Consider the following 26,657-nt stretch of genomic DNA (forward strand, 5'->3'; position numbering starts at 1 on the left):
ATAACTAGGTCAGCCAGATTGACCTTACAGAATATCAGTTCCCTGATTGTGGCTGTTAACCTGATCCAAACAGGGAGCCCTGGCTGCCAAATTTAAACAGAAGTGTCAGAGGTTCTGCACACTCGTGAAAGCTGGCTCTGAGGAAGCCAGACCAGTGTCAAGTACTAAACATTTATAAAGAAAGGAGATTTTGATGATGGGATACCGGCATCTGTGGAATTATTTCTATGATATTAGAAAGGTAATGGTGGTATTGAGTATCTTGAAAAGGTAATAACATCAATAGCAGAACAATAGCAATAATATTAGTGGAAATGGATTAGGCCAGGAATTGCAAGTATTTTGTGAGGTTATGATGGACACCAAGTGTAGTGGGGAAGACCTGAACTGCACTTCGGATCCAAGTGTTGAGAAGAGAATTGGGGACTTGAGATAGGAAGGAAACAGCATTCAGGAAAGAAGCAGCAATGAATGAATTACTGAATGCAGTCAAAGTTAAAAATTACACATCACCAGGTTACAGTCAAGAGTGTGGTGCTGGAAAAGCACAGCAGGTCAGGCAGCATCCAGGGAGAAGGAGGATCGACTATAACCCTTCATCAGGTTATAGTCCAACTGGTTTATTTGCAAGTACTAGCTTTCTGAGCGTTGCTCCTTCATCAGGTAACTAGTGGGGCATGATCATAAGACACATAATTTATAGCAAGAGATCACTGTGTCTTATGATATTAAAATGATATATTGAACAAACCTAGATTGCTGTTGAGTCGATGCAAACAGATCTTTTCTATGGGCAACAATTGCATTCCCTTCCAGAAATTATAATCCCTTTTCAAATACTTTTCACGTTGGAGAATGCTTCTTAGAAACGAAAGAAAGAAAGACTTCCTTGGAATTGGGAAATCAATCTCATCCAAATATCAAGCAAACTTCAATGCAATGTTGGTAAAAACAATGACTGCAGATGCTGGAAACTAGAGTCCAGATTAGAGTGGTGCTGGAAAAGCACAGCAGTTCAGGCAACATCCGAGGAGCAGTAAAATCGACGTTTCTGGCAAAAGCCCTTCATCAGGAATAGAGGCGAAGAGCCTGAAGGCCCCTTCAATGCAATGTTGAAATCCTGCAATGGAGATACAAACTTCTGATTCAACAGAGGTGTACTCAGTAATCCAAGCTGATTTTGAAATCCATAAATAACCCCAATGAGCTATGACTGCAACACCTTCTCACAAAAATTAACTCATCATCACCAGGAAAGGGGACACATGAGAACGCCGCGTGAGTTACTTTCTGCGGATTGTGTTTATTTGTTCCGCTCAGTCCACCTTGCAGTTTGGTTGGTGGCCTGCAGGGACTGTTTTTTCCGGAGGTTGTGATAGAAGGAAAAGGCTGCTCTTCTCCGGAGACGGTGCGGTGCTTTCTCTGAGCGGAATGCGCAGCGACGGGAAGGAAAGTGGTGAAGGAGCAGCTCGGAGACGGAGCGGAGCCGCTGGTTAGTCAGTCAGTGAGTGTCTTTCTCCTCACGTCTACCTCCAGACTCGGTGCGTTGTGCAGAGAGACGTGGAAGCGGCTGTTTTAAACTGCTCGGTAACGATTTCGTGAGGGACTAGGCCCCGGGCCTTGGTGCTGGAACTGGGCATTGCTCCTCCTCCCATACCTAATCTACACATTTATAATATCGTTGATGCTCTACCTCTTGGGTACAACTTAATGATTCCTTTTTCTGTCCGCTCAAAAAAAACAATCCATACTTGAAACGGTTGCGATTTAAGGAGAGGGAGCAGAAGCTTGTGCGAAAGCTTCATAGAGTTTTCGATAAACCCCAGCAGAGGGTTGATCTTTGGGCGGGGGAGAGTGAGTGTTGTAGTTAGTGGGATAGTAGGAGTCAGGTTATTTCCGGGTATTGCCCCTGTCAGTGCCACACTCCCAAAGCGAAGTAAAATTGATCAAGGAGTAGAACCATTGCCACTCATTTTCACATCTTGTTTATTTCAGAGCTAGTTTGTTTCCTGCTGACAATCTAGAACTGCTCTGATCAGAAGTTCAAATAACTAGTAATCAAGGATTTGAGATTAGATGGCAGGGTTACTGTGTTTGCTGCTGTGGGGTTCTGTGGGCATTATTAGGTGGCTGCTCTTTGTGGATGAGGCCTGGTTGAGGATCAACAGACTATTCCAATTCTGCCTCAAACTAGTGTACACATAAAGGTGATATTCCACAGATGTTATCGCCCAGTGATCAGGAAACTGAACCTTATTAAATTCTCCTCCATCTATCTAAAGGGTGCCAGAAAAAGAATTTCTGCAAGTTTTTAAAAAAATTGAGTCAGTGTGAGGAAGATCATCATTTACTGCCTGTCCCTAATTGCCCTTGAGAAGGTGGTGCAAAAAAAATTACTCCTAGGATCTGGTCATTTCTGGCTCAGTTGGTATTCTGACCCTTCCGTAATCACCAGAGTCCAGAGTATGATTAAGAGACAACCATATGGCTATGGGAATGGGGTCCCTTGTAGGACAGATGAGGTAAAAATTTCAGACTCACTTACATAGAAGATGATATTAAATGAACCAGAAAGGTTTGACAAATTGATCGTGGTTATATCAATGTCATTAGGCTAGCATCGAATTCCTGATTTTTACCAAAATTACATTTTGGTGTCTGGCATGGTGGGATTCAAACCTCATCTCCCTCAAACAGTTGTCTGAGTTTATGGATTAGCAGTCCAGTAATATGCCACTATTGCTATTGCCTCCCTCTTTTTGTGCTGTTGCGGTCCATTTGGCCAAAGTATAGCCAAACTATTGGGGAGTTTCAAGATTTTTAAACATAAATAAAAGTCGGAGTAAGCCATTCATCCCCCCAAGTTTACTCCACTAATCAATGGCTGAACTGATCTTAGAGTCAACACTACTTTTCTGCTTTCCTTGTTGCTCATTCAAAATTCTAGAGTCCCTTGTAATTCAAAACTTAATCTAGCTCAGCTTTCAATACATAACTGAATTTCAACTGTTGTCTGGGAAGAAAATTCCAATGATTAGCAATCTCTGAGAAGAAATTTATCTTAAATGAGATAGCCTTTTTCTGAATTTATAACCATTACTTCTCGATATTCCATGAGGGGAAACACCCTCTCAGCATCGACCATGTCAAGACCCTTCAGAATCATTTATATTTCAGGAAGACAATCTCCTATTCTTTTAAGTTCCAATGAATATATGCCCAATTTCGTCAAACTTAAAACAACCCCATCATCCCTGGAATCAACATTAGTGAACCTTCTATGAACTGCTTCCAATATAAGTGTGTCCCTTCTTAAATCATAGAATTCCTCCATGTGGGAGCAGGCTATTCGACCCACTGAGTCCACACTAACCCTCTGAAGAGTATTCCTCCCAGACCCACCCCACTACGCTATCCTTATAACTCTGCATTTCACATGATTAATCCACCTATCCTGCACATCCATGGATAGACAATTTAGCATGGCTAATCTGCATATCTTTGGACTGCGGGAGGAAACCGGAGCACCCGGCAGAAATTCACACAGACATGGGAGAATGTGCAAACTCCATTCAGTTGACCGAGGATAGAATCGAATCTGGGTCACTGTGAGGCAGCAGTGTTGACCACTAAGCCACATGTTGCCCTGCTGAATAGGATATTTAGGACAGGATAAATTGTACTTAGAAAGGCAATGATTAGTCAATGATAGCATGAATTTGAAAAGAGAGGATCATGTTTGACTAACTTGATTTACTCTTTTGAGGAGGTAACATGGGGATTGATAAGGGTTCTGAAATTGATGTGCTCTACATGGATTTTGGCAAGACCTTTTGAGAATGTTTCAGATGTTAGACCAGTTTTATATAAAAAAAAGCCTGTGGGATCCAGGAGAATGTGGCAAGCTGGATACAAAATTAGCTCAGTCATAGGAAAACAAAGGGGAATTGACAGATGTTTTTGCAGTTGGAAAGCTGTTTCCAGTGGGGTTTACAAGGCTCAGTACTAAGTCCTTTACTTTTTGTTGTGATGGATATTAACAATTTGTATGTTTTTAATTTATTCACAGGATGTGGGCATCACTGGTTCGGCTAGCATTTATTGCCCAACCCTAATTGCCCAGATAGCAGTTAAGAGCCAGCCATATTCCTGTGGGTCTGGGAGTCACATGTAGGCTAGAACAGGTAAGGATAGCAGATTTCCTACTCTAAAGGACATTACTGAACTATATGTAAATATCAGGGACGTGTTCAATAAGTTTGCAGACAACATAAAATTTGGCCATGTCGTTGATGGAGAGCAGGATAGCTGGAGGTTGCAGGAAAAAAAATCAGTGAAGTGGTCAGGTTGGCAGAAATGTGGTAAATGGGAATTCAGCCCAATTAGCTCTAATTATTTTTTAATTTAACAGGAAATTGGCACCATGGTGTCAGCCATTGAATATTACACAAAGGTTTCAAGGAAGATAATACAAATGTAGAAGCCATTACCTTCATAGGAGTAATCAGTTTTATTCTGAGCAGCCTGAGATTGCATTGCAATTCTATAGGTGAGAGCAGAAGATGTGTCAATAACTAAAGTTAGCTACAGATTATGACCATTAATCTCTTTTATTAAAACAGCTAGAGACAGGATGGGGAAATTCATTCAGTTTCCAAAGTTGTGTGCCTTTTTGCTTTCTACTTCTGATTGCACATGCCTTAGTACTGGGTGACGAATTTCAATTCAGGCTTAGCTTTGGTGGAACCTATGGCCTAATACCTTACCAGGACACATTGTCAATTCAAAAGAAGCTGCTATTTGGAAAATAAAATGGCAGAGCTACAAGGTGGTGACGTTGCTGAGTTCAGAAACCGATCAATCAATACATCTTCACCTCCTGAACAGCAATCTGATGGAACAGACACCCTAGATTGCATTTTATTTGCATACTGCATTTCATTGTAACTCCAATGGAGGACTACAGCAAACAGCAGGAATGCTCAACTAATTTTAATGACTTTGTCTGATTTGATATGCTGTTTAATTTCTGCCCAATCTAACCTGTGAGAGAGCAGAATTTTTTTTTGAACGTGTCTTGCTAGGCTTTCTGAATCCAGGCTTGGAATCTACTTAGGCCAGAAAACCATAAGGTATAGGAGCAGAATTAGGCCCTTGTGCCCATTGAGCGAGCTTTGCAAGTCAATCATGGCTGATACATTATTCAGCCACATTCTCCTGTCTTCTCCCCATAACCCTTGATACCCTAACTAATCAAGAACCTATCTATCCCTGTCTTAAATACACTCAACTGACTTAGCCTCCATAGCCTTTTGCAACTATGAATTCCACATTCGCCACCCTCTGGCTCAAGAAATCCCTCCTTATCGCAGTTCTAAAGGATCATTCTTTCACTGTGCCCTTGGGTCCTAGTCTGTCATGCTATTGGAATTTCTGCACATCCACTGTATCCAGGATTCTCAGTATTCTGTAAATTTCAATGAGATTCTCCCGCATCCTGCTAAAATCCATTGAGTACAGACCTAGAGTTCTTAACCACTCCTCATATGATAAGCCCTTCAATTCCAGGATCATTCTTGTGAACTTCCTGTGGACCCCCTCCAAGGCCAGCACATCCTTCCTTTGATACCGGGTCCAAAACTGTTCACAATATTTTAAATGTGGTCTGACCAGAGCCTTATATAGCTGCAGTAGTACTTTACTACTCTTGTATTCTGGTGTTCTCTAAATGAATGCTAATTGCCAACTGAACCTGCATGTTAACAACGTGAAACTTGTAGTCTTAGCTTTGAGTTGAAGTGGTAGATTACATAGCTGATGATGTTTGCTGATGAGAAATAAATTCATCTTGAGCTCTTTTGCACACTTCCTAGCAAACTAACCATTCATAGGCAGACAGAGTGAGTGGAAATACTGACCCAAGCAGATCTTAGAGGGAATGTGAGAAGATAAGACAGGTGGAATAGTTTGGCATGAGCAATTGTCATAATCTTTTTCCTGAATTTATAAAAGGACAACTGTAGAAACTTGTACAATGAAAACTAAAAGTAAAATATAAAATTCCCAAATGAGTATCGAAATCTAAAATTTTGGGCATTTTTCACACAGAGCTGCCAGAGAAACTGTTGGAGGCAGGTGCAATAACATCATTTTAAAAGGCATCAAGATGGGTACATGAATAGGAAGTGTTTTGAGTGATGTGGGCCAAATGGTGGCAAATGGGACTACGTTAGATTGGGATATCAGATCGTTGTGGACAGGTTGGACTGAGATTGCAATTCTATAGGTGAGAGCAGAAGATGTGTCAATAACTAAAGTTAGCTACAGATTATGACCATTAATCTCTTTTTTATTAAAACAGCTAGAGACAGGATGGGGAAATTCATTCAGTTTCCAAAGTTGTGTGCTATCTGACTAGATTTGGTGGTCAAACAAGGCAAAGAAATACATAACTAATGAGAAAATGCTGGAAGGTACAGAGGAAGTGATGAATGAATGTCCATTAATTCCTGCAAGTGGCAGGATTGGTGGTGAAGGCGTCATGTCTATAGAATCTAAGAGCTGGGAGCTGAACCTGTAGAGATCATAAGTGGGTCACAAATTGAGTTGTGTGGAGGTAGTTCTGGTTACTATGTTAATAATGAATGTAATTTAGGAGAGGCAGTAACATAGTGCTTAATGTCACTGGGCTAGTAACCACAATTGCAGGCTAATTCTCTGGGGGAGAAACCAAAGAACTGTATATGCTGGAAATCTGAAACAGAAACAGCTGGAGAAACTCCACAGGTCCTGCAGCACCTGTGAAGCCAAAGCAGTGACCAGTGACTGAAGGAGGGTCTGGACTCAAAAGATTAACTCTACTTTCTGTCCCCCAGATGCTGCTGAGTTTCTCCAGCAATTTCTGTTTTGTTTAATCCTGTGGAGCCATTAGTTCAAGTTCCACCATGGCACATAGTGAGATTTGAATTCAATGAAAATTTGGAATTTAGTCTGACTTAATAGAGTCCATGTAACCATTGTTGATTATCATTTAAAATAAAAAAAAGACTCCATCTGCTTCACTAAATCACTTCGGAGAAGGAAATCTCCTATCCTTACCTGGTCTGGCCTATGTGTGACTCCAGAACCACAACAATGAGTCGACCCTTAACTGCTGTCTGAAATTGCCCAAGCAGGCACTCTCGTCAAGGGGCAATTAGGTTTGGTAATAAATGTTACTCGAGCCAGCAATGCCCATGTGCCTTGAACAATTTCTTTAAAAAATTACATCGGAGAGGGTACAGAGGAGGTTTACGAGACTATTGAAAGCATTGGAAAAATATATCTGAGAGGGAGGATTTGTAATTGGGGTTCCTCTAGGGAACAGAGGTGACTGAGGGTAAATGCGATTGAAATGTACAAAATTGTGAGGTACCTGGATGGGAAGAATTGGTTTTCTTTTAGCAGAGAGGTCTGTAGCTAGAGTGAAAATATTAGAGGTGAAATGAAATATATTTTCATCCAGAGAATTATAGGGATCGAGAACTCCCTGCCTGAAAGAGTTGTGGAGGCAGAAACCTTTAACTCTTTTAAAAGATGTCTCGATATATATCCCAAGTGCTGTAACCGGCAGACTTACAAATAAATGCTGGAATTCAGTTGAGTGACTGATTTTTCAGCTGGCAATGGCACAATGGGTCAAGAAGCATCTTTATATACCTTTTACTCTGTGATACAACTTTCTATGATTCAGGAAATTAGGAAATTTTCTATGATTCTAAATTTTAAAAAGACCAAAACTGCAAGTACTGCTCTAGTTATGACACCCCAATGTACTGTACAATGGTAACAAGGATTTTGTTAAATCGGGGTCTTAGCATTTGTACTTTTCCGAACAGGTGAGACCTTTCCAGTATTTAGAGTTTTGGAAGATTACAGCCAATGCAACCAATAGCCGGACCTTATTTTAAAGCCTGAGAAAGTTGATCTTCCAGTCCAGGAAATTTGTCAGCCTTTAGTTCCATTTAGTTTGCTGCATTTTGTCTTTAGTAATAATTATTATATTCAGTTCTTCCCTTTTATTGCATGATTTTCTGTTTTCTACATGAACAGATACAACTTGTTCAAAGTTAAAAAGAAAGAATCACATTGAATCCTGACAGTGCTAAAAATTACACCAGAAGCCATTTTAAGATGATCAGTTGGGTTTGCAGTGCCATTTGCACATGCGAGAAGTTACATGTAGTAACTCACAGGAGTCTGTCCTCCATAGGACCTTTTCCACTGAGGAAAGAGTCATGGAGACTGACAGTCTCTGCTGCATTTCCCATGGCAACATCCTGACCAATTGGAGTTTACCTGCCAATGGAGTTTTTCAGCTAAGATTCAATTCCTCCTGCATCCCCATGCTTGCTATAGTCTAACCCAACAGCATGTATAATGCTGTATAAATTGAAGTTCCATTTCCAAATTTGAATTCTTGTGTGTTGGTCCTGATAGGTGCAAGACAAAAAGCTTTGAATCTGTGCCTTTTTTTTGCCATGACAAATTAATTCCTTTAAAGGTCAAATGTTGACTTTCCTATTCTCTTCCTTGTTGTTATATACCCATAGATGCTCTTACCTCATGTTTTTTACATTTTTTTTCTAGTGCTCACTCCTGTTGTAATTTTCCTCTTTTTGATTATTCTTTGCTGATTTATAACATTTTTCCAATTTTCAGGCCCGTCAATAATCTTTGCAGCATTGTACACCTTTTCCTTTAATTTGTTGCCATCTTTAACTTCCTTAGTTATCTCAATGGAATACATTTTTGTTGAGTGTTATGAAATATCTCCTTAAATGCGTTCCATTGCTTCCCTAATGTCTTAGCTTTTAATAAATTTTCTAATCTACATTAAGCAACTCTATCTTCATGCCTTTTCAATTGCATTTTAATTTTAGAGACTAGTTTCTGACCAAACTAACTATGCAATGTTGTTATCAATTTTCCCTACAGGATCCTTTAATGTGGGCTGGATAATTGCTGTCCCAGTGACCTGTTGAAGGCTGAAAGAGTATGCTAAATCCAGCCGGCAACTTACCTATCTCTCCTTGACTCCACAATTGTGGCATTGGCTCATCCATGTGCCCCTGTGGGCCAATTGGGGCCTTTGGTCGTGCAATTATTGTCCATAATCGCCAGCTTTTAACCAGCAGCAGTAGGGACCCCACCAAGTAGTTGCCCTGTGTAACCTGCTGGTGGATCTGTATGCCCTTAACTCAACTTCTGGGACCATTGGAGTGAGTCCCGCATCCAGGTTTAACTCCCTTCTAAGGAGCACCCCACCTCTTCACTGACACCTCCAAACCCCGCGCCCATATCCTTGCTAAAATCAGAAACTTCCTATCTGGCACAGGCCATCTCCTCAATGTCCAAATGAAATGCCTAATGGGAATAGCCACAGCTCCTATTGAGGCTACTAGTACAATGAAAGCTGCCCACTGAGACAGGACTCCCTGTCTTGGCTCCAATGTTTGGGTGGCCATTCCTTCCTGGGCAGGTTGCTCACTGAAACTTTAGCTGATAATCCGCAATACAGCACGGGAACAGATCCTTTGGTCCAACTCTTCCAGGCCGACCGGACATTCACATCTAACCTAGTTGCCTTTTAAGTGTAATTGTACCAGCCTCCACCACTTCCTCTGGCAGCTCATTCTATACACGCAACACTCTCTGCATGAAAACGTTACCCCTCGGATCCTTTTCAAATGTTTCCCCTCTCACCTTTAAACCTAGTTTTGGACTCACTCAATCTAGGAAAAAGACATTGGCTATTTATCCTATCCATGTCCCTCATGATTTTGTATACCTCAGCCTCCTGAGTCCATGACGCATGTATATTTTCACCCTAAGAGATAAATTGTAATGAGGGTTATTAATTAACCAAATTTAAAATAGCTTGTTCCCTAGTTGGTTCCGCAATGTATATTTTTAAGAAACTTCAGAATACATTTTACAAACTCATTCCATGTGTTAGGCTGAAGGGCCTCTTTCTGGGCTCTTAAAAACTCAAATTCTATGACTCATTCTCAAGACTACTCATTCTGTGAATAAGATTTGAATAATCTAAATGAAAACTAAAATTGCCCATGGTTTTTGTAGTGTCTTTTCTTAAGTACTACTTTGTCCTACAGTGTTGGTATTGTTATGAAGGCTGTTCCCAATGGTAATTCTTTTCTCTAGCTATTTCTTATCTCCACCCAAACTGATTTTACGTCTAGATTTTTTGACATAGCAACAGTGAAGACACGGTGTTTTTTTCCAGAGTAATATGTGGCTTGGGAGGGAAACTTGTAAGTGATCATTTTCCCATACTCACCCTCCTTGGTAAGTAGCTGCTGTGCATGTTGAGTGTTTCTCACTGAGGCTATGTGGTCATTTATTTAAGGTACTGACGTATTGAAGAAATATTTAGTTATTTGTAATACTTTTGTGTTCTAGCTTTGTATCTTAAATTGATAGCATATTTTATGAAATGGTAATGCCCACTTCCCTCCATTAACAAGTAATGTTCTTACTAAGTTATGATTTGGAGGTGAAAGTGAGGTCTGCAGATGCTGGAGATCAGAGCTGAAAATGTGTTGCTGGAAAAGCGCAGCAGGTCAGGCAGCATCCAGGGAACAGGAGAATCGACGTTTCGGGCATAAGCCCTTCTTCAGGAATGAGGAAAGTTTGTCCAGCAGGCTAAGATAAAAGGTAGGGAGGAGGGACTTGGGGGAGGGGCGTCGGAAATGCGATAGGTGGAAAGAGGTCAAGGTGAGGGTGATAGGTCAGACTGGGGTGGGGGCGGAGAGGTCAGGAAGAAGATTGCAGGTTAGGAAGGCGGTGCTGAGTTCGATGGATTTGACTGAGACAAGGTGGGGGGAGGGGAAATGAGGAAACTGGTGAAATCCGAGTTCATCCCTTGTGGTTGGAGGGTTCCTAGGCAGAAGATGAGGCACTCTTCCTCCAACCGTCGTGTTGTTGTGGTCTGGCGATGGAGGAGTCCAAAGACCTGCAAATCCTTGGTGGAGTGGGTGGGGGAGTTGTAGTGTTGAGCCACAGGGTGGTTGGGTTGGTTGGTCCGGGTGTCCCAGAGGCGTTCTCTGAAATGCTCCGCAAGTAGGTGGCCTGTCTCCCCAATATAGAGGAGGCCACATCAGGTGCAGAGGATGCAATAGATGATGTGTGTGGAGGTGCAGGTGAATCTGTGGCGGATATGGAAGTTTCCTTTGGGGCCTTGGAGGGAGGTGAGGGGGGATGTGTGGGCGCAGTGCCAGTGTTGGACTGCGGAGGTGGGTGGGGAAAGGAACGGGGACAAAGTTACTTTGAGTGGCAGTCTAACATTGCTTAGGAAGGTTATTGGGCAAAATGTTTGCTATTTTTGCTTTGACATATAATTCTGAAGAGTTCATTCTGAGTAATGCTAATATGTAAAACTTCTATCGCAATAATAATCTAAACCAAGATATTGAGATGAAATAATAAAGCACGGGAGTAAAGTTCAATTGTTTCAGAGCCTATTCTTCCTCTTAATTCCACACAGTTCTGAAGAAGTCATGTTTGACTTGAAGCATTAATTAATTTCTTTCTTCACAGATATTGTCAAATCTGAGTATTTCCAGCACTTTCTGCTTTTATTTTATCCCATTCTCTATGTTTAAGTTTGGTTATAATTTGTTTTATTAATTTCAATTAATTTTTGATCAAATTAATGTCATTTACTCAAATCCAATTGGATATTTCCTCAGTTTTGGCAAGTAAAAGTTTTATTTTATATGTTATACAATAACAAAGGGAATGAGAAACTGGATGACACATTGAAGCGAAGAAACAAGGTGCAGAAATGATTGAATGAGACAGATATCTTGAGCGTAAAGAATAGTACAGAAATGAGGAGATCATATGGAAAGAGATTGGACCAGTTATCTCTCTTTTCTTTGGAGCAGAAAAAGTTCAATCAGAGCTTGGACAAAGCTTTAGGTAAAGTAGTAAAAGAGATTTGATAGGAATAGTCAAAAGAGAATTTCAAAAGTACCTGTTGTGGAAAATAATTAAAGGGCAATGAAGGCTGGTGAGGGTCTAGAACTCCTTTTCCAAGCAGCTTTTGGGGGTAGACTAATTGAGAATTTCAGATTTGAGACTGATGGATTTTGGTCAGTCAGGGCTCCAAAGGTTATGAAACCAAGGTGATTAGATAGAGTTAAGGTACAAAACTGCCATGATATAATTAAATGGTGGAACAGACTTGAGGGGCAGAATTACCTACTCGTACAATTATTTGTAAAACATTTGTTTTATACGTGGTCTCGGATTTTGTTGAAAGTTGGGGAAAAGCTCACATAAAATTTCTACACTTGTCATTATCTAATAAAAACACGAGTGTGCATTGGATGAATAAAAATCAGGATTGGCTGTGATACTCTGCTGACATCCTGCTGTACAGACTGATGTAAAGAATGGCTATTTGGTCGAGCTAGCAAAGGAATGACACCTGTTCATGAACTTTATAGCACCAGGTGTCAGGTGTGGTAAAGGTTTAAATGTAATCCTTTCTGTAAAATAAATCTTTGTTCCAAATTGCAGGCTGTTATATTTCAATGAACTGAAATGGAGGAAAGATTAAGATTCCCCAGAAGGAGCAAAGAAATGGTCATCAACAAGGAGGAAACTAACTCTTGGAGAAGCATTCCACACCACGAAAATCATTTTGCACCTGGAAGCTACTCAAAAAATTTTAGTAAAAGAACAGAAATGCCAAAGCAAAGGGAAATGCAAGACATTTATGGTACTAGTCCAAGGAAAGGGGCTCAACTGATCATGAATAGTCCAAATGCACCCATAAGAGCAGGAACACGGTCCAATGATGCACGCAGAGAAAAAGATAGAAAATGGTTAACTGGTGAAGGTTCTGCAGTTCAGAACACAGAAAAGAAGTGGAGGGACAGTGCTCTTGAGTTGAAGTACAAATCTCCAGCAAGAGGCATTGAATACAATAAAGTAGAACAAAACTACAAGGCTCAAAGTGGCAGTGATAAAATCAAAAATGTTAGAAAACAGCTACATCATGAATTTGTAAATGATGCAATGCCTGGAAAGCAAACAGAAGGTATGTTTCTTTTTAGAATAATCTATATTAATTATCCTGTCTTTTTCAGTTAGTACTCTGATACTCCTCCCTTGCACTTCAAATTTAGTAACCCTGGTTTGCAGGTTTTGAAAAACGTACTACAATTTTTTTGTTTGTAGTCCATAGAAAATCACTGTCGGAAGAGTTGTCAAAAATTTAGAAATTGCAGAAGTGCCACCTGCTTGAAACTATCAAGTGTTAGCAATCACTTGCATAAATTAAATTGTGAGCAGAGTGATTTTTGAAAAAAAGTCAACTACGTTTTGGTGATGTGATGAATTTTATATATTTTTAATAAGCATTACATCAAAGTAATCTGATAAGCAAGAGCAATATAGTAATTTCATATGTTAGAAAATAATCTTTTCATGCAATTACTTCCATGAACAATTCTGAAACCAAAATTCCAAGATATGTTGGAGTTAGCAATATGCAATATTTGCAAGTGAATAGAAATATGAATTTAAGGTTTATAATTGGCTGCAATGTTCCATGTACCTAATGTGACCCACAAATGCAAAAGTTTACATAGCCAGCTTTAATTCTCACTTAAAGTGCTGTACTTCCTACTGGGTTTCCTTAATACTAACTGAAAGCTCTCACTTAATTTGTTTAGTACAGTACATTGTGTATTTAAAGATGACTTGAACATAAGTATGATAAAATGTGCTTTCATTTCTGTTTTGAAATTATCTTTTATGTGTTCCTATCTTGAAATGTCATTCCATTTCCTTTCAAGGTTAAAAATCAAACTGTGACACCAGGGATTATCCTTTTTTGGTTATTTCCTGGTGACCAGAATACAACCTATAGACAGCTTTTGCATGACTGTGTTAGACTTCTACCTGATTGAAGCAAAAGCAAAATACTGTGAATGGTGGAAATCGAATATAAAAATATCCAGTGAATGCTCAGTTGGTCAACCAGCATCTGTGAAGAGAGAGACTGTGTTAATATTTTAATTTTTAATGAGAATGATGTATGTTGTGAGCACAGGGTAGACTAGAATACTTCATGAGCACTTTATATCAATTTTTACTAAGCAAAATTCTGCAGACAATGTATCATTAGAAGCATAGGTTGTAGAGGGATAGGATGGAGTGAAAACTGATGGGCAGTGTGTATTTAAAAGTCTAGCTGTACTGGAGGATCCAAGATGGCAGCGACCTAGTAGGATTGCATTTGCTGGGCTCCACGCCACAACATCGGCAGGACAGAGCTAGAACCTGTCCTATCCATGCTACTGAGAGTAAAAATGCAGTAAAAGAGCTGTAGAACTTTTAAAATTTTACTTATCTTCATTTTTACTGTGGGAGAATGTCGAAGAAAGGAGGAAATTTGCCCGAGGCTGAGCCACGGCCCAACCCACTGAGGTGGTGGGCTTGCTTACTCACCAGGCCTTAGTTGAGGAACTTGCCAAACCTCAAGTCCTGGGGAGGCAGATTGAAGAGAAAATTAAGGAGAAGCTGGCCCCAGTCTCTACTATGCTGCAAGACCTGGGGAAAAGGACTGATGAGCTCGAGCACTGGGCCACGGTTAGAGGCAGAGGCTGATCCATCCAAGTGTAGGATTGAAGGCCTGGAAACACAGGTTCATAGTTTGCTGGATCTGGTGGATGATCTTGAGAATAGGGGCAGAAGAAAGAACATTCGTGGTGTTGGCATATCGGAGGGGAAGGTAAGCAGCCTATAGAATTCTTTGAGAAGTGATTCCCGGAATTCCTTAGTTTGGAGGCTGAAAAGGGTACGCTAAATGTTGAGAGAGCCCATTGGGTTGTGGCATGAAGGCCAGGAATGGACCAGCGCCCTCGCCCTGTCCTGGTATGGTTACATCATTATAAAGACAAACAGAGAGTCAAGGAAGCTTCCAGAGCCCAAGGGAAGGATCCAGGGGCATTGGTGTGCAAGGGCTCCAGAGTCATGTTTTATCAAGACTTTTCAGCGGCAGTGATCGGAAAAGGAAGTCCCACGATGGCATCAATAACCGATTGAGAGAGCTTGGGACCAGTAATCTCTAAGATATCGAGCGGTGCTTCAGATAATTATGGAGCTGTACATTTACTTGACTCACCAGAAAAAGTGAGGAACTTTGTGGACTCGCTGACTTATGCCAGATGATAGAATAGGTCCAGATGACAGAGCTGTTTGGGTTCCTCCTTTATGGAGGAGTTGTCAGAGTCTCCTTTTGGGAATAAATTGCGTTAAATTATGCTCTGGATGGATAGAGTATTTACCTTTAATTTCTAAGTTACGTTATACCACGGGATGAGTGACATTTACTTTTAACTTACTTGTGTATATTACTAATCTTGCTTTTTTTCTTGCCTGTGTTTGTGGCGCGACCCTAGCTGGTAGGAACTAAGAGGGTGGTTGGGATGGTTAGTAGGGTTTTGGGGTGTGTAGGTGTCCCCTTTGAATCGGGGCAAATTCCTCTAATTAGTGCCTTTGGCACTTTTTTGTTTTTCCGTTTTTGGTGTACAGAGTTTTTGCAAGGTTTGTAGGCTTGTTGGTTGCAGCTGCTTAGTTTATGTAGTTATTGTGTTTTGTGGACTTTCTTGTACTGAAGCTTGGTGATTTTGTAGTTCTCTCTCTCTTCTCTCTGGAGTCTAAATGGTGCTATAGAAGGTTATGGCTAAGGATGTGTTCAAGTCGTGTACCTGGAGTATTAAGGGGAGTCACTGTCCGGTCAAGAGGAAGAAGTTACTTTTCAGTCTTAAAAGGGAGAGGGTGGCTGTTGTCATATTGCAGGAAACATACTTAAATGATGCAGAGCATTTGAAATTGTAACAGAATTGATATGATTGGGTTTATTTCTCATCTTTTAATGAGGAGTAGGGGGTGGCCATTCTTGTTTGGAAGAATCTCCCATTTAAGTTGTTAAAGTATATTTAAAAACACGCACAGGAAATTTGTAATCCTTAAAGCTTTGATACATGGGGAAGAATACGGGATCTTATATGTTTACTATCTCCCAGCCCACCCCCTCAAATTCTTGATAGATGCACTTTCTAGACTGGTTAACGTCGCATCTCAGCATATAATCATGGGGGGGGGATTTTAATTGTCTAATAGATCCTATGGTGGTCAGATTGCCCATAGCCTCCCTAGTATCATCTTCATGATGTAAGCAATTGAGGGATGTGTGTGTTGAACTAGGATTGGTAGATTTTGGAGGCACCTTCACCCTGCTGGCAAGGATTTTACTTTTTTTCAAGTCTGCACAAATGCCAGGCTGGGATTAATGTCTTTTTGACTCCTGCAGTACATTTGGGCTTGGTGGTGTCATGTACAATTGGCAATATCACTATTTCTGATCATGGTCCAGTGTATTTAATGGTCAAGGTAAGGATACTATAGTAGGTTTGAGGCATTGGTGATTGGATCCCTTTATCCTTAACGATAGCAAGTTTACTGAATTCTTTTCTATTGAATTCGGGGCTTTTTTAAGCATTAATTTAGGCTCGGCCACTAATACATCGATTCTTTGGGAAACTGCTAAAGCCTATGCTCGGGGGTTAGTTATTTCCTATTCTGTCAGTAAGAAATGGCAGAGGGGTGAGCAGCAACGCTTGCTCAAGACACGTCTGAAGGCAGCTGAAAAGGCATACTTTGGGCCTTAATTGGGTAAACCGCAGAGGATCACAGCGCTTCAATCTACACTAAACTCCATGCTCACATGGGCAGCTAAGAGAGAGCTTACATTTACAAACCAAAGGCTGTTTGAGCATGGGGAAAAGCCAGGCAAGCATTTAATGTATCTTGCCAGGATGAGGAATGCTCCCCAAGCCATTACATCGATCAGGGAGGATACTGGAAACTTAACCCAGCATTTTGGAAATTTTACTCCAAACTATACCAGTCTGCAAATTGTGAGGATAGGCAGTTTAGGATGGAGTCTTTTTTTAAGAATTTGGACCTCCTGGGAGTGACCCCTGTGCAAGAATCTCTCCTTAATGCCCTGTTGTTAGTGCAAGAGGTGGAGGAGGCTGTGAGGCAGCTTCAGAACGGAAAGACACTTGGTCCTGACTAACTTCCCAGTGAGTTTTATAAGGCATTTGTAACTATACTGTCTGGACTGATGCTTAGTATGTTTAACGATTCACATAATCATAGCCTCCTCCCGCCATCTTTGAGAGAGGCAAACATCTCTCTTATTCTTAAAGGGAAGGCCCCAGAGGACTGTGCTTCCCGTAGACTCATTTCACTCCTGAATGTAGATTTTTAAAATTCTATCTAAGTCTCTGGCATTAAGTTTAGAAACTTTGCTGCCCTCCATCATTAAGGAGGATTAGACTTTATAAAAGGTCACAGGTCATTGAATAATGTCAGGAGGTTACTTAATATGATCCAAGTACGTCAACAAATGATCGGTACAGGGATGAGTGATCTTTTCAGATGCGGAACAGACATTTGACTGGGTTGAGTGGCCGTATTGTTTTTATACTTTAAATACTGGGTGAGGTCTTCATCAGATGAGTAAAGATTTTGTGTAGCGACCCTCTTACCATGGTCCTCACCATTGGCGTGTGGTTAAGCAATTTTGATATCCTTAGGGGCATTCGACAGGGCTGTCCCTTATCACCATTGCTTTTTACATTGGTGATTAAACCATTGATGGAAGCAATATGTAGGGATCCCAGTATACCTCCAGAATGGGGACAAAGTCGCATAAGATTGCATTGTACGCAGATAACGTTCTTGTCTTTTTATCAAACCCAACAGTTTCGGTGTCACACCTGATACAATGCATTAATTTGTTTGGCGACTTTTCTGGTTACAAGATCAACTTTGTGAAATCAGAGGCCATGCCCATGGGTGGTCTCCTGAAAATGCCTGGTCCTGAGGATGAATCTCAATTTCCCTTTAGATGGTCTATAAGGGTTTTCTCTACTTAGGTACATTCATTTCTCCCGTCTTTGATCGGCTATTTAAAACCAATTTTATCCATTTATTTGACAGAATGAAGCAAGACCTTCGAAGATGGGAGGTGCTTCTGATCTCCTGGTTAGGTTGGATACCCCTCATTAAAATTAATATTCTCCCCTCGCTGCTGTATCCTATGTGAATGCTACCTCTGCTTTTTACTAAGCAAACATTTGGAAGACTGAATGGCTGACTCAGTTCCTTTATTTGATATCACAAGCAACCCCTTATTAAACTGTCTAAACTGCAGCTACCCCACACACTGAGAAGAGTGGACCTCCCAAATTTCAAAAACTATCAAATAAGCCCACTGCTATCTAACGTGAATGACTGGGTCTGGGGGACCCTCACTCACAATGGTTAGACATCAAAGCATCTTGGGCAAGATGCCCCCTTACCAGTTTGTTGTTCTTGAACAAAATGAGTACAGTTAAGAAATATTGTCATAGCCCAATAGTTAATACTGGCATGGCATGCAATGCATCAGAGTGAGAGCAATACTGCTAATTTTTACACCCACAGTTGGTATGCCGGGTTTTCAGCCGGAGATGATGGACATGGGATTTAAACCATAGGCAACTAAGGGTGTGTCTTGCCTGGGTGACTTATTCAAAGGGGATATACTGATGTCTTTTGACCAGTTGGCTCAGAAATACGAGTTGCCCAGTAGGGACCTCTTCTGTTGTTTTCAAATTAGGAATTTCAAACAAAAAGAGACCCCAATTCCAACTGATTCTTATAGATCTGACACAGGGAAGAGGGTGCTCGGTACTGAAAACACACTTTCTGTCAGTAATGTCCATCACCTATTGGGAGAGGGTCCCTCGGATGAGTCCAAACAGCTCTGTAAGGTATGGGAGAGAGAGCTGGACATTGAGATCTCTTCTGAAATATGACAGGATATCTGGGAAATGCAAGAAGGCTCTTGATTTGCAGCAGGATCCACGCTTTGCAATTGAAGATTCTTCACAGGGTCCACTTGGCTCCAGACCATCTTTCAAAATTTAAAGCAGGAATATCTCCAATGTGTCCTAAATGCAAGATGAGTACGGGTACGCTCACTCATTGTCTATGGTCCTGCCACAGGCTGCAGGTATACTGGAACACTGTGGTAGGCGAAATAGAGAAGGCCTTGGGGACGGGGGTGTAGGTGGAAGTGGAGATGGACCTAGTATCTCCTGGCTTTATTAATCCACTTCCATTAGACGTGCACAAAAAAAAGGCTTTTCAGTGTCCTCACTTTTTATGCAAGAAAGAATATTCTGTTAGGGTGGGTGTCGGAAAAGCCCCGGGGCTGGTGGACAGGCATAAGCTAGTCATGGAGCACATCCCTTTGGACTTTCTTACGAGTGTGGTGCACCATAAAACTGAGAATTTCTATAAGGCGTGGCGGCCCTTTTTGGACTACCATGGTACAGATTTGTCTGCCATACTAGTAAGGACTTTTGTATAGCCATAATGATTCTGTTTAATGAATCTGATATTCAGAGAGGAGGAACTACGAACACGTGAATATGTATTCATTTATACTCTTGTTGGTCAAGGGCTATTATTTTGCTTCATTGGTATTATTATGATTATTATTACTCGTGTTTTTAGTTATTAGTTATTATTTATTCATGTAATTAGTGGGCTTATTTTTTTGTATTGGTTTGAATTGTATGTTTTGTATTTGTTGTAATATCCAAAAAAATTTCTTTTCTTTTTTCAATAAAAATATATTTTTAAAAAGTGTAGCTGTACTGAGAGTGGGGGATAAACCATCATGCCTGATAGCTAAGGGAATTTGGTAATGGCAATAACAGAAGGGCATGCCATAACCTTTGAAATTTTCCAAGATAACGGAAACATGCCAGAGGACTCTGGATTTGTAACAGGTAGATCATGCTTGTCTAATTTAGTTGAAGGACGTGCTCTCCTTAGAGGGGGATCAGAGGGGGTTTACAAGATTGATCCTGGGGATGAAGGACTGGTCAGAGGTTGAGGAGTCTGGGTTTGTATTTAATGGAGTTTAAAGGATGTGTTGGGGGGGATATAATTGAAATTTACAGAATATTAAGAAGCCAAAGTAGAGTGGGCGTGCAGAAGATATTTCCACTAATAGGAGAGACGAGGACTTGAGGACAGCCTCAGAGTGAACGGATAACTGTTTAGAACTGAGATGAGATGAAATTTCTTCAGCTAGAGGATGGTGAATCTGTACGATTATTGCTTTTAATGTATTAAAGACAGATAAGTTTTTGATTCTTGAGAGCGTACTCCTGGAAAGTGACTGGCCTGGATGAAGTCCCTAGCTGTATACTCAGATTCTGTGTGTACCAGGTGGTGGGAGTATTCACTGACATCTTTAACTTCTTACTAAGATCTGATATCTTCTTGAAGCAGGGGAGGACAACCATCACCCTGGTCCCAAAGAAAACTCATGCTGCGTGCCACAATGACTACCACTCAGTGACTCTGACTTCTAAAATTATGAAGTGCTTTGAGAGATTAGTCATGGCTCATGGCATCTCCAATTTCCCAGATTGCCTTGATCCCTTGCAATTTGCCTACTGTGATAATAGGCCCATTGCAGGTGGCACCTCTGTGGCCCCACATTCCTCTTTGGAACATCTGGATAACAAGGATATCGACATCAGGCTTCTAATAATTGACTACAGTTCCGCCTTCAACACCATAACCCCAACCAAGCTAATCTTCAAACTCTGAGACTGAGGTCTCTGCTCCGCTCTCTGCAACTGGATCCTCGACTTCCTGATCTATAAGCTGCAATCAGTGAGAACGGGCAACAACACCACCTCCACGACAGTTCTCAGTACCGGTTCCCTGCAAGGCTGCATACTCAGTCCTTTACTTATACTCCTTTATACACTCATGACTGTGTGGCCAAATTTTGTCCTAACTCCATCGACATGTTTGCTGATGTAGGCCATATCTCAACCAGTGGCAAGAGAGTACAGGAAAGAGAGTGTGTGTTTGCTGGCATGGTGTAAAACAATAATCTCTGTCAAATTCAGCAAAATATAGGAGCTGTTCAATGATTTCAGAAAATAGGGTGGAGGGCATGTCCCTGTCTACATTCATGGTGCTGAGGTGGCAATGGTCAAAAGTATCAAGGTCTTAGGAATGATGATCAACAATCTGTCCTGGTCCACCCACATTGATGTAACAGTCAAAGAACAACAATGCCTTTACTTCCTCAGGAGGCTAAGGAAATTCAACTTGTCCGTTAAGACTCTTATCAATTTTTATAGATGCATCATAGGAAGCGTTCTGTTCAGATGTATCACGGCTTGGTATGGCAACTGCTCTGCCCAGCATCATAAGAAATGACAGACTTGTGAACACAACCTGGTCCATCATGCAAGCCAATGTTTTATCCATTGATTCCATCTATATATTTTGCTGCCTCAGGAAGGCAGCCAACTCTTCCAACCTCTTTTGGACAGAAGACACAAAAGCTTAAACACAGGTACCAACAAATTTAAGAACAGCTTCTTCCCTGCTGTTACTAGACTTTTGAATGGATCTCTCAAATTTTAAGTTTAATGTTGGTCTCACTGTTTGTGCACCTTCTCAGCAGCTGTAAAATTCTATTCTTCACTCAGTTCTATTACCTTAATGCACTTTGTATGGTATGATCTGCCTGTATTGTACACAAAACAAAACTCTTCACTGTGCCTAGATATTTATGCCAATAAATCAAATTTAAAAATTAGTAAGGGGATCAAGGGTTTTGGGAGAAGGCAAGATAATGGGGTTGAGAAACATATCAGCCATGATCAAATGTTGATGGGCCAAATAGCCTAAATCTACTTTACTTATTTCTATCTCACGGTCTGTGAATTTTTGAAGTAGTAGTACAAAAGGCTGATGAATGGAATGCATTAGATGTTGCCTGTGTAAATTTTAAGAAAACATTTGACAAAACACTGCATAAAATGCTGGTTATGCACACTCCCAAAAAATTGGACTTGAAACATTATTTCTGTTTCTTTCTCCGTAGACCTCTGTCAGGCCTGCTGAGTTTCTGCAGCATTTTGTTTTTATTTTAGATTTCCAGCAAACACAGTATTTTGATTTTATTTGTTGAATTATGAAATCCTCTTTGCAACTATGTTATCTCTCTACAGTTTTATTTTGAGATTCATTTTTTTGAAGGCCAAAAGAAGTCCAAGAAAACGAAAAGAAATGAAAAAATGCAAGACTTCAGTGCACCCATTATTGAGGAATCCAAATTAACGAAAGAAGAACAGCTTGGATTATATCAGGCTGAAGAAAGACTACAGCGAGAATTTATCGTCAGACTCAAGAAAGTAATGTAGTTTTTTATGTCAACTGATTTTGTTACATCGATAGGAGAAATTGTATTTTTAGCTTGCTTAAAACATTTGGATTCTGTATGGATGGGGAATTTCATCCAGATTTTTTGATAGTTACATGAATTATGATTTGGCTGTTTCATCAAAGGATTTTGTGATGTTTCAAGGATTTCAGAAATCCACAGCATTTCCTCTATTCCTAAATTAGACCCACCAATGTTACCCTGTATTAAAATCCAACAAGGCATCCTCTTGCCTGCAATGCTTAAATAATAGCCACCATCAAATCAACACTCCAAAATAGCTTTGTCAGCCATTCAATATCCTATTCATAAGCAAACTAGTCATTCTTTTACACTCCCTAGTGCCTATTTTCCACACTCCTTCGCCTGGTCTCGTAATCCGACCTAGACTTGCAACATGGCTCATGGAAGTCTTTCATTAGGGGAGACTGCACCGCTCTCGCAGGAAAACCTACTGCCGGTTAGACTCTAGAAGGCCCAGCTTTGAGTGAAAGTCGTCTGGCCTGGTTCGGCTGACGAGCAGCAAGAGAAGTGGTCAGTGTGGAAGAAGAAATACTTCGGGTTTGTGCTCCAGGGGGCCACGGTCACAGGCTGGTGGATCAGCAGTCCTTGCACAGTAAATTTTACATTATTTGGCCTTTGACCAACTGGAATGTGACATTACATCAGATGTCACTGTGACCATGCAAAGTACCAATGTTGTCCGTCAGAAGTGACTCTTAAAAGAAATGGCGAAGGTTTGAAGTATTTTTCTCTCAGCATTTACATCGAAAGAGTCAAAAGGTGAAGAGGCTCAAGTACTTGCAAGTTGTATGTTGCATGTTTTCATTTAATTGCAAAATTACTAAGAAGAGTGAACAATTATTTTTGCCTTTGTCCTTCTTGCTGGTGGAGATTGCAGATTTGATGAATGCTCTCAAATATGTCTTGCTGACTTGCAGCAGCCTTTAGGTACTGCACTCTGCAGCCATATATACCCTGTGATAGTGGAGTAGAGAATTATTACCAGGATTAATCTGTAACTCAAGTTACTGGACAAAAAAAAATTGTTTTCCTAGAGTTGCTCTAAGGAGCTTGACATAGTTTGTGAGAGCAAGTGGAGATGGAAATTTCCATCCCTTTATTCAAATGTGTTTATTCAGTCCTCTTAACTGTAATGATAGTTTTTCAAATCCTTATGCAGACAGATCCTTAGAATAGACAGTGTTAAAGACACCAACTCTCAGTAATATTCTTTGAGCACCCCACAAATTGTTGGAGAGCACCAAACAGTGTAATCCAACAGGATTACTGTTTCCCTGTTTCACTGACCCATAGAAACCATTTTGATTGTAATTGAAAATGCATAGATTAAAGTTTCTATTTGTAGTCGCTTGTATTGGTTTTTGGGACTTTTGTTTTTTAAGAAATGCATTTTGCAAACTGATCTAAAGCTTGCCAAATGATATTGAATTTCATAAATGTTTTTAATTCCATTAGTTGCCTACTGACAGTGTAAACATAATGGACTATAGCCATACATTGTGAATGCAAAAGATTCAAAGAATTTATATCAGAGTTGGGTTGAAATATCTGCTACTATATTGCGAGCAATACTGATTATATTGGGTTGCATGTCTATCATTGGTGTACGATTAACATCCTTTAATACTTCTGAAATTCACTATTTGTATTTTGTGCCACAATTTTATTTTCAGCGTGCCCAAAGCTGCCCTACTGCAAAGTATACCTGTAAGCTTTGTGAAGTGCTGGTTGAATCTGTCTCATCTGCTTATAAGCACATTAAGGAGAAGCGACACAAAAAATATGTGAAGGTGAGTTGATATTGAAGTTCTGTGTATTTCACATCTGTCAACTTTAGGATCTGTTGTTTCCAAAATGAATCTTGGAGACAGTTGCAGAACTGTTTCCAGGAACTATTACTGTACAGTTTAAAGTTTGTAAGGGCAGGAAATAAAATAGAGTTAAGGCTGATAATCTGATCAGTCATTGTCTTGCATTACAAAGAAGACTCTGAGTCAAGTAGCCCACTCCTCCTTTGATATCCCAGGACATGCAGCCTGGTCATTGCCAGTGTGGTGACTTCTACCACATATTAACATGAAAAATTAGCACCGCTAGATGTAATGGAAAATTAACAGGATCTGAAAGAGAATACTTTGCTAAATTTAATACTTTACTGAACTTTGCAAACACTTGGCTGAATTCTGCAGTGGAGACAGTTTGGCTTTGCTGAACTTTGCAAACATTCAACCTGACCTTGCGAGCAGTTGAATTCAGCAAAGAAGCTAAGGGAAACATAAAGAAAGTAAGCAATTATATCCATGGTAAAGGGATGAGAAAACAAGGAGCTTGAATATTTCCCAGCTCCTGTCCTTGAGCATGTGATAAGAATAGTATAAAATGAATGTGAAATTTGTTCAGGGCTCTTACACAAGGCGTTTTTGCCACGTGTATTGGTCCCCTGCATGCAGAGGTTAAAAATAAAGCTTTTTCCTTTGCTCTTGCCCGCAGTTGAGTCGAGTCGAGTCGATTTAATTTCCATGACACTAGATGTTAACATTTAAGCAATGTGTTAGTCTTTAGATTATATTTGTCCCCTATTGAAATATAAATTCTAAATTGCAGACAGTTGGCTTTTAGTTAAATATATGATAATATTTGGAATTCTTCTCTAATAATATATTCCATAATCCATATTTATGCATGAGCAAAATTCGGTAGCGATAATCTCCAGGCTGTCTTTCAGTTGTAGAGTTATAGAGCCAAAAGGACGGAAACAGATCCTTTAGTCTAACCAATCCATGCCTACCATAATCCCAATGTAAATTATTCACATTTGCCTAAGTTTGGCCCATATCCCTCCAAACATTTATTATTCATGTACTTATCCAAATGTCTTTTAAATTGTAGCAGTTGTAACTGTTCCCGCATCTGCCACTTCCTCTGGAAGTTCATTCCATACATGAACCACTCTCTGATTTAAAAGAAAAATTACTTCTCCTGTCTTTTTAAAAACTTTTCTTTAAATCTTTCTCCTCTTACCTTCAAAATCTGCCCCCTGGAATTGAAATCCCTCCCACTAGGGAAAAGACTCTTGCCATTCACTGTATCTATAGCCTTCATGATTTTATAAATCTCCATAAGGTTACCCTCAACCTCCAGTGAAAACAGTCTCCGCTTGTCTAGCCTCTCCATATAACTAGCTATGTGAAGACTGTTGCAGTTGATTTAATAACTGACTAACAAAAGTATGATATTGTTGCTGTCAAAACTTAAGTTTTTGTCCTACTCCTGTTTGAAACTAGTTTCTGGATGTAGGTACACATTGGCTGTGGTTAGGTTTAATCAAGTTAAAGGTAGAATTTAATGATTAATGTGTGTTTAATTTAGTATGGGTACAAAATATTTCTGCTTCACAATCCATGTGTTCTTTGTAAAACTAAATTATTAAAAATTGCAATTAATTTAGAAATTCATGGGGGAGATGGTGGGGTAGTGGTAATGTCATTGAAGTAGGAATGTTTGGAGACACAGGTTCTAATCCCACATGACAGCTAGTGAAGTTTACGTTCAATTAATAAACATCTGGAATGTAAAGTTGGACTTGGTAATCACAATATTATCATTGTTGTAAACAAAATACCAGGTAGTTCTTCTATAACATGATGGCTGTGTTCTTGTGTGACCCTATGCTGTGTAATAAAAATGGCATTTAAAGAGTTGATGATGCAACTGTTATAGCCAACTTTGCACTTTAAAAACAGCATCCCCTATTCGTTAATCACATTATAGCCAATTCACATTGACAAAGCGTGCATTGTAGCAGAATGATCTGTAATCTTTTCACTAATGACCTTTGGGGGAAAAAGATCTGCTGTTCTTTCCTGCGCTGACCTACATGTAACTCCAGACCCCAGAAAAGTGCTTGAATCTTAATTCTGTTCTGAAATGACCTGAGAAAACCACTCAGTTCAAGTGCCATTAGGGATGGACAAATAAATGTTGGCTTTGCCAGTAATGCCTGCACCCTGTGAAAGAGTGAAAAAGAAATTACCTTGGTTGAGAGAACTGATATTTTGCACTCTTCCTTTGAAACACATTGCTAGTAAGGTACGCTCTGGGTGAAAGAAAGAAGAATGAAAATAGAGAATCTGTTCGGTATCAGTGGACATATGAGGCATTGATGACAGCTTACATTTCCTGCTGTGAAGTTGTTGGGGAGCCCCATGGATTCCCTGCTGTGACAGCATTAAATTCT

At 40.2% G+C, this 26,657-nt stretch overlaps 1 protein-coding gene across 6 annotated transcripts in view; it reads left to right on the forward strand.

Annotated features, from left to right (window-relative positions):
* Window positions 1-1,353: 1,353 nt before the first annotated feature.
* Window positions 1,354-26,657, forward strand: part of LOC122561459 (terminal uridylyltransferase 7-like) — a 90,111-nt gene continuing 64,807 nt past the window's right edge. The window contains exons 1-5 of one of the 6 annotated variants that reach the window (XM_043713213.2): window positions 1,359-1,504; window positions 4,070-4,184; window positions 12,586-13,108; window positions 22,213-22,367; window positions 24,094-24,210. In XM_043713213.2, the coding sequence (XP_043569148.2) occupies window positions 12,610-13,108; window positions 22,213-22,367; window positions 24,094-24,210 (771 nt within the window). In that variant the 5' untranslated portion in view covers window positions 1,359-1,504; window positions 4,070-4,184; window positions 12,586-12,609. The other 5 variants (XM_043713205.2, XM_043713220.2, XM_043713235.2 and 2 more) reach the window with 5 other exon arrangements.

Source organism: Chiloscyllium plagiosum, unplaced genomic scaffold (assembly GCF_037043375.1).
Source record: "Chiloscyllium plagiosum isolate Xiang-an unplaced genomic scaffold, Cpla_swu_hap1 HiC_scaffold_2, whole genome shotgun sequence".
NCBI classification, from domain to species: domain Eukaryota; kingdom Metazoa; phylum Chordata; class Chondrichthyes; order Orectolobiformes; family Hemiscylliidae; genus Chiloscyllium; species Chiloscyllium plagiosum.